The sequence below is a fragment of the Gadus morhua genome, chromosome 5 (assembly GCF_902167405.1).
Source record: "Gadus morhua chromosome 5, gadMor3.0, whole genome shotgun sequence".
Taxonomy (NCBI): Eukaryota; Metazoa; Chordata; class Actinopteri; order Gadiformes; family Gadidae; genus Gadus; species Gadus morhua.
Window position 1 is genome coordinate 18,080,966 of NC_044052.1, and position 16,303 is coordinate 18,097,268.

Sequence of the window (16,303 nt, forward strand, 5' to 3'; positions counted from 1 at the left end):
GTGGTGGTGTCGCCAGTGGTGGTGGTGGTGCTCTGGTCTGACGGAGCTCCTTTGTGTCTCCATCAGATGCTGGAGGAGGACGGCCGGCCGGGGGTCACTGGCTGGGTGTCCAGCTGGTTGGGGGGCCGGGGGCCCCACAGTGTCCCCAGCACCCCCCCGAGACCCGGACCCGGACAGACCCTCAACTCTGTAAGACCTGACACACACACACACACACACACACACACACACACACACACACACACACACACACACACACACACACACACACACACACACACACACACACACACACACACACACACACACACACACACAGAGCGCGAAAGACAGACAGAGGATCTTCTTGTTTTGTTCAATAATGTTTATATTTAATGATTGGCGGATCTTTGGACGTGTGTGTGTGTGTGTGTGTGTGTGTGTGTGTGTGTGTGTGTGTGTGTGTGTGTGTGTGTGTGTGTGTGTGTGTGTGTGTGTGTGTGTGTTGCAGTCCTTCTCCGAGATGTTCGTCAAGTTCCTGGAGGTGGAGTCCAGCACGGACCGCCCGCCCCCCAGGATGCCGGTCCAGGACATGAAGGCCCTGGGCGCCCCGCCCCCGGGGAGGGGGGCCAGCAGCTCCTCAGGTGACCACTAGGGGCTGTACAGCATGCTGTGTTCTGATTGGCTGCGGTTTGTCACCTGCATCAGTGGTCCTCAAACGACGGCTCTCGAGGGCGGCCCACCGCGTTTTGATCAACATTCATTTTTGTGTCTCGACCTCGTGTCTGTGTCGCGGTACGAGCCCGTCAGGTTTAACCTTTGACCTTTGACCCGGTGTGCCTCAGGGTTGGCGAAGAGGCCGCCGGACTCCAACCCCTTCCTGGCGCCCCGCTCGGCGGCCGTCCCCCTGCTGGGCGCGGGGGTCCCGGGGGGGCCCGGCGGGGCGGGGGGGCACCTGCTCATGAAGCCCATCTCGGAGGCGCTGCCCTCCTTCACCCCGGTGCCCGTCTCCAGCGAGGCCAGCGGCCTCAAGGACCTGCTGAGGCAGTGAGGCCCGCCGCTTCCTGTCGCCAGCCCGCACGCTCCTCCACAATAAAAGTTTGGGACGACGGACAAAACTGTTGGGCTATGAGGGACGTTGAGTCAGGGGCGTTGAGTCGGGGACGTTGAGTCGGGGACGTTGAGTCTGGGATCTTAGGCTATGTTGGTTCCTCGCGGGGTTTGACTCTGAGGAAGACGAGGGAGGATATGCGAAAGGTTTTCTGGGGCAGAGGGGAGGTGGGTTTGGTCCTCAGTATTGTTTTCTATGCAACTAATTCTCTTAGAGGGGGGGGGGGGGTGTGTGGGGGGGGGGGGTGTAGTGGAACACTCCACTAGCCGGAACGCAGAACAGTGTTTGCCTGAGTAGATACACGTATCCAAAGCTTTTTCGTTTTTTCTCTTTCTTCTTTTTTACACTCTATATATATATATATATATATATATATATATATACTTAATATTTCACTAGAGAGCAGGACGCTATTCTTGGCCACAGCTTTTCCACAGCGTTCCTCGCCACAGGAGGCGTCGTCCTGTGGCGAGGCGCGCACTAGCTGCCTCTGAGGCGGTGTGCCGCTCGAGGCTGGACCCCGTCCTCTTGTACGGCGCAGGGTGGCTGACGCACGCACCCGCCCGCGGTCTCTGGCAGGCGTCCGCAGACGTGTGTGGTTTGAGTTCCATCTGCTGAAGCCATCCGGCCTTTCCTGCAGACGGTGGTCTTCTCCCGCGGCCCAGCGTCATAATTACAGCGAGCTGCGGCGGTGGGTTGACAGGACACGTTGGCGCGCTTCTGTGTGCGAGTACATCGCTGTCATATGTGGATGTATGCGCGCGCGTGTGTGTAACGTTCAGGCTTTTTATTCGTATTTATGGACACTTGGGACCTTCTAGAAATTCTAAGTGCCTAACGTTTTTGCTTTTTAGGAACGAGCGATGGGGGTTGTAAATGGTGGATATTAATGTATATTTGCGACGTAGGAGAGGAGCTGCACATTGTGTAACAGTGTTGCGCCATGGCCGTTCCACGTATTTTCTAAGGAACATCCTTCATGGAAGCCGCTAGGTAATGAGGAAAGCTGTACAAATTGTAAATCCATAGAATGATTTATAGAATGTGCCATCTGGAATTCAGAGGTATCAAATAAACAAGTTCATTTAACTTGAATGAAAATGATCACGTGTACACCTCTATTGTTTGGCTTCCTTTTCCAACCAAATAAAGGCCCTCTTTTTGCCCTTTTGGTAAAGTTTCTGTTTGTTTTCTCATTTTCGATGCAACACGGGAGAGAAGTTTCATGTTACAGGATCGATTCCCAACGTCTGTGTGTCTTAGAGAGGGAGGGAGAGAGAGACCCTGGAGGGGGAGTGTGGTAACGTACGTGGGCCTGTACTAATATTTGACGGCCACCCCCACACATCAACCCTCATAAGTAGCATAGCACCGTCCGTCCGCGCACCGTCCCGTCCCCAGACCCCCCAGCACCGACCGATCCCGGCTCGAGGGGGCAGTGTCTCAGAGATTGAATCCAGCTGTGGAGCGCTGCTAGAAGGGGGCCAGTCACTCTGCATCGTTGAGTAATCGGGAAAAGATACAGAACCAACGTTTCAGACCGTTGGTTAATGCATGCCAACTATAGGTCGACCGGACAGCTGATCATCAGACCCTGGCTTCGGCTTTTGCGTAAAGACGCGTATTTGGGTCCGTTGGGAGCACTTCACCCCCCACCCACCCCCTGTCTGGTAGCTCAGGGATTAGGGAGAGCGTACAGGTCGTTCAACTCTTTCCAGCAACTACTCCGTAGCCTCCATCAGCATGCTGTTCCCGGGACGGGACTTCGACGCGTCGACTTCTGCAAGGCAAGAGATCATTGAGATTATTTTTTTTAATCGTTTATTTTTGTCGATTTACACTTTAGCCAACTCACTTGCAGGCTATTCGTGTGATTCGCTTAAAGTGTCCACATTTTTGTAATGAGGTTTATTCTTTTACTATGTTGAAGATGTTCATACTTCCATTCCTTCCCTGCAGAATGCTGGCTGCCTTAATGTTCATTGCGCTCTGCATCCAGCCCGGACACGGCCAGGTAGACACTTCATATTTATATGAATGAGGTTATTACGAGTGGTAAAAGTTATGACCTTACTAGGCTAGAAGAAACACAGACTTGCAACTCGCTCTGAATTTTTTTGTGTTCTCTATTGATAAATCAATTCCTCTACCAATATCGAACAGCAACCAATGTATCGTGTACTGTGCGCCCGTGATGTTGCGTTGAAGCTGAACATGTGTTTTGGTGGTCTCCTAGACGTGTGGCGAGGGCTTTGCTTATGACCGCCGGGCAAGGCAGTGTGTAGGTGAGTGACCCGACTTGACGCCTTGTCATTTTACTCGCTGCTTAACGTTGTGACGGCAGATTGAACCGGGCAACGTCCATATCCTTCCAACCGGAGCCCATCATTCCGCGGTTCAGCGGATGGTCTGTAGGCTACACATGGCTGAGTTTGCATAACAGAGTCAACACGTATCAGAGTATCATAGTCCCTTGTTGCCGGGCCAGGAGGTCCGAGACCACCTCTCTACTCAGTGCAACCCTGATTATCAAGCATTTGGGGATTGCTCAACCTGTTTGGTAAGATCCAAAGATATGTAAGCTGGATGAGTTTACATATCGGGATGTTTAAATATCTTCTTCTTACAAACGTACGCGTCAGTCAGCGTAACGCTGACTGAAGCGTAGGCTACGTTTGTATGAAGAATGTATTTTAACCTGCTCTGCCCTCAGTCTCACGAAGCGTCTGCTGAGTGTTCTGTTAAAGGAGAGGTCAGCCGTAGTAGAAACAAGCGTGCAGCCTGTAACTCATAGTGGAAGAGAGAGGTTAGCCCACAACACGGTCTGTCTAGGTGTTGCGCTGCGTTTATTAGGCGGTCTATTCCCCGTGAAACCACATTTTCAACTGATGAGTCGTGAAACAAAGGTCCTCACCCTGACGCCTGTCTATCTGTCCTCCCTCCACCTGCGTATCTCCCTTCACCTTTCTGACCTATGACCCCGTCCCTCCACCCGTCTGACCTCTGACCCTTCACCCGTCTGACCTCTGACCCTGTCCCTCCACCCGTCTGACCTCTGACCCTGTCCCTTCACCCATCTGACCTCTGACCTCTGTCCCTTCACCCGTCTGACCTATGACCCCGTCCCTTCACCCGTCTGACCTCTGACCCTGTCCGTCCGTCCCCCAGACCTGGACGAGTGCCGCTCTCTGCCGGACCCGTGCCGCGGGGACATGGTGTGTGTGAACCAGAACGGGGGCTACCTCTGCATGCCTCGCGGCCAGTACAGCCAGTCCCACCGCCCAGAGCCCTACCGGCCCGAACCCTACCGCCCAGAGCCCTACCGGCCCGAACCCTACCGCCCGGAGCCCTACGGCCCAGAGCCCTACCGGCCCGCGCCCGTCCCGGCCCTCCCCGAGGCCCCCTACCCCGACCCGGCGGCGGGCTACCAGGAGCCGTTCCGGCCCCCGGCCTCGGGCCCCGCGGAGCCCAGCTACCCCCGGGTCCGGAGCAACACGCCCTGCATCCTGGGGTACGCCGTCGCTGAGGACGGCACCTGTAACGGTGAGGGGTCTCTCTCTCTCTCTCTCTCTCTCTCTCTCTCTCTCTCTCTCTCTCTCTCTCTCTCTCTCTCTCTCTCTCTCTCTCTCTCTCTCTCTCTCTCTCTCTCTCTCTCTCTCTCTCTCTAACTCTCTCTCTCTAACTCTCTCTCTAACATAGGGGTTCTCAACCCTTGGGCAGAGAGCCCAGACCTGGCCTTAAGGGCTGATTATGGTTCCACCACGTCCACGCTGCGCGAGGAGGTTTACGGACCCCTTACATCCTAGCGGACCCTCCTTGCGTCCATCGCCAGAGCCCGACGTGCGCCTCCCAAAAATTGTAACCTTACGTTGACGCGACGCAGCCGCAAGGGCTGTGATTGGTCCGCTCACTAAAACCCGACGCAGAACCGAAACAGGTTCACGACCGCGTTGAAGCGTCTGCGTGGTCGTTGCGTTGCGTGAACGTGGGACCATAAGCAGCCCTTTAGCGTTGGTGAGGTTCAGTCACATGACGTCCGTCACATGACGGATATGGGTTAACCCCTGCTGGCGGCCCGTAGCGCTGTTCCATGTCTGGTAGCGAGCGTCTGAGACGGCCAGCGAGCGCCGGGCAGATTGGAATCACATGGGCGGTGATAACGGGCAGCAGCCTGCCTCGGGCCCACGGGCCAGAACCAGCAGTGGACCAGCCACCTTCTTTGCATTAGCCGCTCTGATCTGAGATCTGACGGAGCCGGCGTGTCATAGTAGGCCCGGCTGTTGGAATGCTGTGTGTGTGTGTGTGTGTGTGTGTGTGTGTGTGTGTGTGTGTGTGTGTGTGTGTGTGTGTGTGTGTGTGTGTGTGTGTGTGTGTGTGTGTGTGTGTGTGTGTGTGTGCGCGCGCATCTGCTTCATTGCACATCCCTTTAACCCGAGTCTTACTGGCCTGACCCTTGACCTGCGTCTGAAGTTCAGGATCTAAGCGCGTGATTGGCTCACAGCACACTCGGCTACAGGAAGACGTCTCTCGAGGTGGTGGATGTCGTGGTTGTCCTGCGTTGTAGTGGATCCCTGAACTCAACTGAGGTGGGATCACGGGTTGTCCCGGCAACGCCCCGGTCCCGGGAGGCCGGCAGCAGCTGTTCACCGTGGAGCTCTGACAGCCAGCGCTCCGGGGTCTCCCTGGGTCTAGAGCAGGGGTCTGGTTTGGGGTCTCCCTGGGTCTAGAGCAGGGGTCTGTAGCAGTCGTCTGGATTAGGGGTCTCTCCGGGTCTGTAGCAGGGGTCTCTCCACGGGTTTGGAGCAGTTGGTAGGTTATCTGGGTGGTTGGTTGGCGAGTCGATTGGTTAGTGAGTTGGTTGGTTAGTTAGTGTGTTGATTGGTAAGTTAGTTGGTTGGTTATTCAATGAGTTCATTGGTTAGTTAGTGAGTTGGTTGGTAAGTTAATTAGTTGGTTGGTTAGCTAGTGAGTTGGTTGGTTAGTTACTTTGTTGGTTGGTTAGTTAGTGAGTTGGTTTGGGTTTGTGATGGTTAGTTAGTGAGTCAGTTGGTTGGTTAGTTAGTGAGTTGGATGGTTGTTTGGTTGAGTGTGTGTTGGTCAGTTAATGAGTTGGTCGGTTGGTTGGTTGGTGTGTTGTTTAGTTGGTTAGTTGGGGAACGTCAGTAGGACCTCAGACCTCAGCAGACAGGAAGTGCTTCTGGAGCTGGTTTGGGTCGGGGACCCGTGGTGAGCAGGGCGATGAGGTCATCGCTCGCTAACCGCTGCATTCCTCTGAGAACCGATCACCATGTTCCCTCACACCTCCAGAGGTGTGTGTGTGGGCATATGTGTGTGTGTGTGTGTGTGTGTGTGTGTGTGTGTGTGTGTGTGTGTGTGTGTGTGTGTGTGTGTGTGTGTGTGTGTGTGTGTGTGTGTGTGTGTGTGTGTGTGCGAGCTGACATGCATCGCTATACAATATGACGGCACGTCTGGAGTCGCAGACATTGCATATCTTATGTTTTTCTAATAAACATTTCCTTGGTATGGTTGAGATTGTTTTGCCGTGTGTGTACTTTTGTGTGTGCGTACGTGTTTTTATATTTGTGTGTGCGCGTGTGTGTGTGCGCGTGTGTGCATAAGCGAATGCTGACGTGAAGGGGACGTTGACTGATGTTGCCGTGGGCTACGGGGCCAGCAGACTTGCCACTTCCTGTCTGAGCCCGTAACAAGCTGTGCATTGTGTTAGAGTTAGCCGCTAACGGCGGCGGCCTGCAGAAAACAAGGCAGCGTCCAGGCCAACATTTCAGCACGCCCCCCCCCCCCCCCCCCCCCCGGGCGAAGCCTGACGTCCCTCTCTCCACGTTCTCTCCCTCTGGGGAGCAGACATGTTGTGCATCTATTGAGCAAGGCATGTCACACTGCGGTGCTGGGAATTCAATACAACCGCCGTCTTGCCAAGTTACAGATGCATCAAGTTTGAAGGCGTCCAAACAAAGGACCAGCTTGTGTCCCGGCTCACTACTTGTATCATCCGAAGCTTTGAACAATGGTCGCTCGTTCTCTCACGCAACCATGCATTCACCCAAGCACTCGCACTTGCACACTCAAACATGCACACTCACACACCTAGCCAAGAACACGCACACCCACTGACACACACACACATACAAACACGTACACACACACACATGCACTCACGAACGCACATGCACTCGCTCACTCAAGAATGCACACACACACACACACACACACACACACACACACACACACACACACACACACACACACACACACACACACACACACACACACACACACACACAGTTGCAAGGGGCATCTGTGTACCCCTTGGAGGGTATTTGCCCGAGGAACATTTTTCCAAGGAGAGCAAAGCGAGCCGACATCCATTTACAACCCTCATTTCTTTGCCTTTGCTCAGAGGCACTTCAGTAAGTGTAAGAAGGTGGACCTGCAGGACCGTTCAACCCACTCATGGCTCCGCTTGATTCATGAGCCGACCGAACCCCTAACAGAGTGGAGCAGCCGTTTACCCAAGTGCTAAACATCTCCCAGTCCCCCCCAGTCCCCCCCAGTCCCCCCCAGTCCCCCCCAGTCCCTCCCAGTCCCCCCCAGTCCCTCCCAGTCCCCCCCCAGTCCCCCGAGCCCCCCCAGCCTCCCAGCCCGCGTCCCGGTCCCCCAGCTGGGGGGCGTCAGCAGCACCAGAGGTCAGCTCTGGTGAACCGCTCTATATAAGGCAGCAGAGCCAACCCGCCGGCCCCCCCGGTCGGACCCCTGGTTCCCAGAGAGGGGGGGGAGGGGGTGGGGTGGGAGGAGGAGGGGAGGGGGGTGGGGGGGGGTCGGTTGGCCTGCAGCACATGGGCCCCAGATGACCCCGCTGATGGAGGACCAGAGAGAGAGAGGTTAGCGCCAGCAGCGGCTAACCGCTAGCAGGTGGCGTCTGCTGAAGCACCCCCTCCCCCCCCCTTCCCCCAAAGGGGGGCAGGGGTCCACACCATTTGGGCTGAGAGTTCTAAGAAGGAGGGGGGGGGGGGGGGTCTTCCCTATGGTTACGACCCACGGCAACGATGTGATAATTTAATGAAGCTAGTGCCGCCGTTGTGTGCATTCGAAGAGAAAGACATCGAAACCAAACCCCAAATGTTCCCGTTTGGAGTTCACTGCCCCTTCGGTCACAGTTCCGGTCTGAAGGGGCTTCCCACAGCAACCCTTAAAGCCCATAAAGGACGAGATAAAACTCCCCTGAATCTCAAGGGATAAACCTTAGAAGGGAACCCAGAAGAGGGATGGCGAGGATGGCCATTGTTCTGTGAGTAGGCGTGGAGGTCCAGCCTCCCACCACCGCCTCAATCGTGTCAGACACTATCACTTACCGCCCTGGCCTGTCCAAACAAAAGCCACCCGAGCCCCCCCCACCCCCCCCCGCCCTCATCCATCCATCGTTCTCCGTGGGTATCGCTGATTTCATCGTCTGGGGAACGTCAGCCCCCCCCCCCCCCCCCCGTAGCCTGGACCTTCTTTGCCCTCATAAGGACATGTGGACCTCAGAAGGTGGTGTGCAAAGGAAGGAATTTCGCCCCGAGCGTAATCTGGGATCTGGTGAAATAACAAGTGGAACTGGATCTGGGAAGGCCTGCGCGCCCCAGTGTGTGTTTCTCCTCCTTGAAGCCGGGCACCGAGGGGAACTAGATTGGGGAGTGGTTGAGTGATTCGATTGTGAGGTTGCCGGTGTGAACCCGGGACGGAAAAAGGGTGCCAGCCCTTCCTGGATGGGAGGAGGCGTCGGTCTCTCAGAGGGTGCCATTGTGTCGTGGACGTGTTGACGGCTAAGCATAACAACGTCGCCCATTGTGTCGCGAGGAAACTGGGTGCTGGACGCTCACGTTCTGTTTTGAATTTAACTCCATGTGAGGTGAAAGGAACTGATCTGAATTGAAGAGATTGGTTTGATTCTGACCTCGAAGGACCTTATGAAGGATGACCTTCTTGTACTTGGTGATGTACCGCATATTGATTTGGAAGGCAAAAATATCAAACAGACGTTCTGCTCTGTTTTATGATATATCCGAGGTAGAATTCTGAACTTATTAACGGCCGTGCATCAACTGAGATAATCGCTATGGCTGTTCCTGATTGGCTGAAATTGGTCCCAGGTGATGTCGCTCGCTCTGCAAGCCCTGGAAAGGCACAGTTCTGTGTTTCAGCCAATCAGAAACCGCCAGGGGTCAACCTCTAGTATTCCACTCAAGCGCCTCCTTGCACTTAAACATAGTATTCAGCATTGTGTAGCATCTTATCCTAGCTATCTCTGTTGTATACGGGGTTAGCCTAGCGATTGTGAGTGCTTGGCGCTTGGTTCTATGAACATCCTCACTGTAACGACAGCGATATATATTGTTGTTTCTCTTTCTTTCTGACAAATGTACTGATTGTGTAACTTGTTTTGGATAAAAGCTAAATGCCCATAAGGTAAATGTTACTCATCCTCATGACCTGATATTTCCCGGACAAAGTCTCCCTCCGTCCTTAAAGCTGACATATTATACCACCAGGTGTGAGTGGGATTAGCCGTTACAAGCCGTTTTGAAATCGGACTCTCCTGACATCACAGGTGGGCGTGTCCACCTAGATGTGCGCTGGATAGATCAGCCTACCAGCCTACCCAGTTGGACTGTAGCAAACGTTGCTCATCTATCAGTCATACTAGGTGGACACGCCCACTTGTGATGTCAGAAGAGGCCGAATATCAAACCCTTTTTTGTCATGGCTAATCCCACTCACACCTGGGGGTATACTATGTCCCCTTTAAAGCATGACCCCTCTGACCCATAAAACCTGAACCAGGAAGTGGGACTGAGTCTCCCGGACTGACTCAACCTGCCTCTGCCCCCCCCCCCCCACCCCCCCCCAGACATCGACGAGTGTGAGGCCAGCTCCCACCAGTGCAACCCCACCCAGGTGTGCATCAACACCGCGGGGGGCTACACCTGCTCCTGCACCGAGGGCTACTGGCTGGTGGCCGGGCAGTGCCAGGGTGAGTGGGGACCCCCGGGGGGCGTACCGCCGTGGAGTCGCACGTCGCACTCTGATGACATCACGTTGGGCTAAACCCTAGCCCGGGTGAAAACCACTTTGTGTCGTCATCAGAATGAGGAGGAAAACACTTGTAGACGCAGTACAGACTGTAACTTGTAGAGAGCACTCTGAATGTCGACAAGGGCTTTGTCTTTTGCCCAAAAAACGTATTCGAAGTTTGTTTGTTTATTAATATTAATATTCGAATATATTCAAATATTTATTAATAATATTTTGACCATTAAATGCAGTACAGACTGTAACTTGTAGAGAGCAGCCTGCATGTAGACGCAGTAGAGACAGTAACTTGTAGAGAGCAGCCTGCATGTTGAATTATCCATACTTTTATTGTACATACACACTTACACACACAGATAAAAGATTGATTTACACAAGAGCAAAGCTGTCTTCCTTCTTCTCTCGCTCTCTCGCTCTCTCCCTCTCTCCCTCCCCCTCCCTCTCCCTCCCCAGATATTGATGAGTGTCGCTATGGTTACTGCCAGCAGCTGTGTGCCAACACTCTGGGCTCCTACTCCTGTTCCTGTAGACCGGGTTTCCTCATCAACGGAGATGAACGCACATGTCAAGGTACGCACGGGCACACACACACGCATATGCACACACACATGCACACGCACTAATGTACACACACACACACATACGCACACAAAACTACAACAAGACACACACACACACACCATGGTACGCACACACAACCGCGCACACACACACGCACTAAGGTACACACACGCACGCAGACATACACACACTCGAAGGTTTGCACGCACACACACACGCATGGACGTATGCGCACACACACACACACTACAAGGTACACATGCACCCACACACTACAAGGTACAAACCAACACAGACAGAACACACACACTACATGGAACACACAGGCGCACACACACACACACTACAAGGAACACACACACACACACACACACACACACACACACTGCAAGGTACACACACACACACACACACACACACACACACACACACACACACACACACACACACACACACACACACTACAAGGAACACGCACACAAACACACACACTAAAAGGTGCACACACACACACACACACCACAAAGTACCCCCCCTCGGCTGACCCCCCCCCCCTCCCCCCCAGACGTGGATGAGTGTGAGGACGAGCCCTGTTCCCACGGCTGCCTCAACAGCTACGGCTCCTTCATGTGCAACTGTGACGAGGGATTCGAACTCGCGGCCGACGGCACCACCTGCATCGGTCAGTCTCTCGCACTCGTCTGTCACTTTGAGTTTAACCCAGCTCAGAGATTGGTTCCGCACAATTATTACACAACACTCTTTAGACTCAACGCCGTGTGGCTTTGAGTATGCTATCTCGCTAAACTGCTCATAATGTTTCTTGGAATCTCCTAATTGTAGAACTTGTATTGTTTAAACGTTTACAAAAAAACAAGACTGAAAACCCAACCTTCTGACTCCAAACTCCCAACACCGCCATATTGAAAAGACACCAGGTTGCCGTGGCGCCTAGCGTACCTCCGCTATATGTACAGGTGTGTCTTCCTCTACCTGTTCTGTGCCAATAAATGAGTTGTGTTCCCCCTCCCCCCCCCCGCCGGCAGACTTGGATGAGTGTGGCTTCTCAGAGTACTTGTGCCAACACAGGTGTGTGAACACACCGGGCTCCTTCTCGTGTGTGTGTCCACCCGGCTACTACGTGTTCGAGGACGAAAGGAGCTGCGAAGGTAACGGAGAAACTACCGGAGAGACCACCATGAAACGTCTGTTCTGTCTGTGAACCCTCGCTGTGTTATAACGCTTGAGTCGTTAGCTGAGCTAGAACTGCTGCTAACAGTGAGCTTAAGGAAAGGTTGAGGTAGTAAGGCTTCACTTGAAGACTTTTCGACAAATTGAAAAAGAGTGTCATGTTGAACTTGGAGGCATCTAAGAAATCCTCTTATTGCAAATCCAAATTTTTTTTATTAAACATCCGAACCCAAATAATTTGACTCAGAAACAAGACATCAGGAATGCGATGTACAATGTATATCTATCGATATTTAGCAAAGTAAAGAAAAGGTTGTAGAGGGGTACAGAGAGGGTCTGTGTTCGGAGCCCGGAGTCGCACAGATCTGGGAACGTTGCCTCCTCCGGCTTACCTCTAAATCCATTTCACTGGCACAACCCGAAATGGACCCGTCTATTTCCTGTTTCTATAGCTTGAGCCGGTTAGCTTGTTTAAGTTTGGGGCCGGAGGTGGCTTACAATATGTAGACCTGGAGATTTGTTTACAAATGAAACATCGTCAAATTTCTGCTTGACGAACCTTTCTCATGTTTATTTTCTGTGTTTGTTATAACTGCATCATAATTCCAATATAATATATATATATATGTAGTGTTTTAAATTATGCAGTTGTTATTCTTCCTCTCGTTGTTAATGTTGTTGATGATGATGATGATGATGATGATGATGATGATGATGATGGTGTTTTAACTGACTTCTACTGTTGTGTGTGTTTGATTTTTGAAGACATCAATGAATGTGACACTGGTAACAACACCTGTACAACAGCACAAGTATGTTTCAATTTCCAGGGAGGCTATACATGCCTGGACCCCCTGCAATGTGAAATCCCTTACATTGAAGTCGCTGACAAGTGAGTCCCTTGCAATACTGTTACCTTAATGTCTTCTCTCTGTACTGCCACCTTAATGTCTTCTCTCTGTACTGTTACCTTAATGTCTTCTCATACGGTTACTTTAATGTCTTCTCTCTGTACTGTTACCTTAATGTCTTCTCATACGGTTACTTTAATGTCTTCTCTCTGTACTGTTACCTTAATGTCTTCTCATACGGTTACTTTAATGTCTTCTCTCTGTACTGTTACCTTAATGTCTTCTCTCTACACGGTTACTTTAAGGTCTTCTCTCTATACCGTTACTTTAATGTATTCTCTCTATAGAGTTACTTTAATGTCTTCTCTCTGTACTGTTACTTTAATGCCTTCTCTTTATACTGTTACTTTAATGTCTTCTATCTATACTGTACTTTAATGTCCTCTCTATAGTGTACTTTAAAGACTAGAATTAAAAAAAAATCGAATCCTTAAAGCGGTTGTATACACCACCATTCTGGCGAAGTAGCCTACTCTGTGGTAGATGTTTCGCTGCGACTGCGCAGTCACTTTAACGCACGTACATCCTGCAATCTGGTGCAAGTTAATCCGAGGCCAGAGAAATCCCCTGCAGTGGAGAATCATTCTCTTGCTGCCTTTATCAAGGCCAGGCCCGTTGTTGTTGCCATCGTCCCGTGAAGCTGCAGTGTATTCGCTGTAATGCACCCCGACTTGTTGTCCTACTGTTCAGTCAGAGAGCTGGCTGGCTGCTCTATCCCCTACCATCATCGTGCCTTGTTCGGAGTTCACCTAGGCCCAATCCCATTTCTACCCCTTACCCCTTCCTCTTTTATGCTGTACGTCCTTGCACGTAAAAAATAGTACACAGCATTGTGTAGCTTCTTATCCTAGCTATTTTGTTGTATACGGGGAATGGGTTAACCTAACAACAAAAAAGTGCTTGGCATCTGGTTTTATGAACATTCTTACTGTACCGACAGCGATATATTGTTTCTCTTTCTTATGACAAATGTTCTTATTGTAAGTCGCTTTGGATAAAAGCGTCTGATCATTTCCCTAAATGTAAATGTTGCTTTACCGTGGTGCACCACATGTCCACGTGTGTTCATCTCCGCCCTCTCCTCTCTCTCTCTCTCTCTCCCCCCCCCCCCCCCCCCGCTCCAGTCAGTGCATGTGCTCAGCCGAGAACCCCCAGTGCCGGGACAAACCCTTCACCATTCTGTACCGCCACATGGACCTGTCGTCGGGCCGCACCGTGCCCGCCGACATCTTCCAGATGCAGGCCACCACGCGCTACCCAGGGGCCTTCTACATATTCAAGGTCAAGTCCGGCGATGGAGACCGCGTCTTCTACATGAGGGTGAGTGGTGGTGGTGGTGGCGACGGTGGTGGTGGTGGTGGTGGTGGTGGTGCTGGTGCTGGTGCTGGGGCTTGAGATGGTTGTGCTGGTGCTGGTGGTGGTGATGGATTGAGAGGAGTCGGTGGTTTATGTTGAAGAGGGCCCCTGTGTCACCGCCAGGTGTGATGTTGATAAGCCCTGACACGCCGTTTCAGAGTCGACCCATTTGCGACATCACAAGTGGGGTCGTCCCCTTCTGCTGGCTGCTAATGGCTAATCATCAAATAGAAAAAGGAGATCTGTTGGTTTGTTGTCAAACTGGTCTGGCCCAGTTGTTGTCTTTAAGTTTATTTAATTTAACTGAAAGGATGGCTTACATACATAACGTATCATAGCAGTGCCGTCTGCAGCCAATAGAGGGCGCACTCGGTGCACTCAATCACCGCAGCGCACAAACATTCCTCATGGGGGCACCAGCGCTTTAGCATTAATTCACATTCTTTCACGTACATTCAGTCATTTATGAGAAGAACATGTTTTTATAGAACCACGCACGCAGTATGAACCGCGTGAACGTATGTCAACGACTTTTAAACCAGATTGTGGATGGAAAAACCCATTAATTTGAAACATGTGTTTTGAGCGTTTTGGATAAGATTTGAACCAGAGGCTGACTCGCACATTCCATCATGTCCTTCGCAGCATGGCTGGAATTCCCTCCGTATCGCTCTGCTATTGTCTTTATCTAATCATCTGTCAGGCCTGCCATATATCTGTTTGTAATCGGCTGTATATTCCTGGGTCTCTCCCTCCTGTCTGCTTATCTCTCCGTCTTATCTATGACGATATCTTTCCTCTGAAATCAGATCTCTCTTTACCACCTGTGCATCTTTATCTGTACCTCCTTTGAAGGTAGTTCTCTGGTCCATTACTCTCTCCCTCCAATCTACTTCATCTCTCTCTCTCTCTCTCTCTCTCTCTCTCTCTCTCTCTCTCTCTCTCTCTCTCTCTCTCTCTCTCTCTCTCTCTCTCTCTCTCTCTCTCTCTCTCTCTCTCTCTCTCTCTCTCTCTCTCTCTCTCTCTTGTCTCTCCAGTCTATGTGAATGTGTCTCTCTCTCTCTCTCTCTCTCGTCTCTCCAGTCTATGAGAATGTCTCTCTCTCTCTCTCTCTCTCTCTCTCTCTCTCTCTCTCTCTCTCTCTCTCTCTCTCTCTCTCTCTCTCTCTCTCTCTCTCTCATCTCTCCAGTCTATGTGAATGTCTTTCTCTCCAGTCTATGTGAATGTCTCTCTCTCTCTCGCCCCCACAGCAAACCAGCAACGTGAGCGCCACGCTGGTGCTGTCCCGGCCCGTGTCGGGCCCCCAGACCATAGTGCTAGACCTGGAGATGACCACCGTCAACAACGTCATCAACTTCCGCGGCAGCTCCATCATCCGCCTCACCGTCTTCGTGTCGGAGCACCCCTTCTGAGACACGCCCGCTCGGGCCACGCCCACCCAAACCCCACCCACCGCACCCAGGCCACGCCCACCTGACTAAACGTCACCCGGGCCACGCCCACCTCACCCAGGTCCCGCCCACCAGACAAACGTCACCCGGGACACCCCCCCCCCCCCCCCCCCCCCCCCCCCACTGCACCCAGGCCCTGACCAAACGACCCCCCACCTCACCCAGGCCACGCCCACCTCACCCAGGCCACGCCCGCCCCCCCCCCCCCAGGGTCCGCCCGCCGGACCAAACGTCACTTGGGCCACGCACCCCCCCCCAGACTAAACGCCGTGCCAACCACCCGCAGAGAGAATCGCCAAGATGATGAGACCTCAAGACGCATGGGAGGGGGCCTTTGGGGTACACATCCCTGTAGTCCTCTGTTTAGTAAGCACCCCCATCCCCAAACCAGTTTCAGCACACACACACACACCCCTCCCTCGGTGGGCTGTAAACCTTTCAATATGGGACTCAAACCCAGAGGCGTATTCGTGCCTCTTGGATCCAAAGTTATTGTCTTTGTCTATAAAGTTAAGTGTAATGAACTGTATTTTTTCGTCTGGAACGGGAGACTTTAATGTACCCAAACAATCATGACGCAAATTGGTAATCAGTGATGTTTTGATTTGATTTAAAAAAATATATACAGTATAAGTCCATTGGTTTTCTATTGA

The 16,303-nt window shown here is 52.2% G+C and overlaps 2 protein-coding genes across 2 annotated transcripts in view; both read left to right on the forward strand.

Annotated features, from left to right (window-relative positions):
- The window catches only part of trip11 (thyroid hormone receptor interactor 11), a 20,044-nt gene extending 17,782 nt beyond the window's left edge, over positions 1-2,262 (forward strand). Inside the window, exons 20-22 of the mRNA XM_030356822.1 lie at positions 67-189; positions 491-623; positions 825-2,262. Of these exons, the coding sequence (XP_030212682.1) occupies positions 67-189; positions 491-623; positions 825-1,030 (462 nt within the window). The 3' untranslated portion in view covers positions 1,031-2,262. The remainder of the gene's footprint in view (positions 1-66; positions 190-490; positions 624-824) is intronic.
- A 234-nt stretch (positions 2,263-2,496) lies between these two features.
- On the forward strand, positions 2,497-15,759 carry fbln5 (fibulin 5). Its single transcript, XM_030356871.1, has 11 exons — positions 2,497-2,877; positions 3,050-3,104; positions 3,327-3,375; positions 4,259-4,633; positions 9,999-10,121; positions 10,634-10,750; positions 11,307-11,423; positions 11,788-11,910; positions 12,698-12,824; positions 13,968-14,163; positions 15,450-15,759. The coding sequence occupies exons 1-11, from the start codon at positions 2,834-2,836 to the stop codon at positions 15,609-15,611; spliced, it is 1,488 nt and encodes a 495-aa protein (XP_030212731.1). The 5' UTR covers positions 2,497-2,833; the 3' UTR covers positions 15,612-15,759.
- Positions 15,760-16,303: the final 544 nt, after the last annotated feature.

What these genes read in the sequence shown, in the direction of transcription:
- fbln5 (XM_030356871.1), top strand. Translation starts at nt 2,834, where the DNA reads ATGCTGTTCCCGGGACGGGACTTCGACGCGTCGACTTCTGCAAG. An exon ending in GGTGGCCGGGCAGTGCCAGG is followed by an intron (nt 10,122 to 10,633) that starts GTGAGTGGGGAC and finishes CTCCCTCCCCAG; the next exon opens with ATATTGATGAGTGTCGCTAT. An exon ending in CGACGGCACCACCTGCATCG is followed by an intron (nt 11,424 to 11,787) that starts GTCAGTCTCTCG and finishes CCCCGCCGGCAG; the next exon opens with ACTTGGATGAGTGTGGCTTC.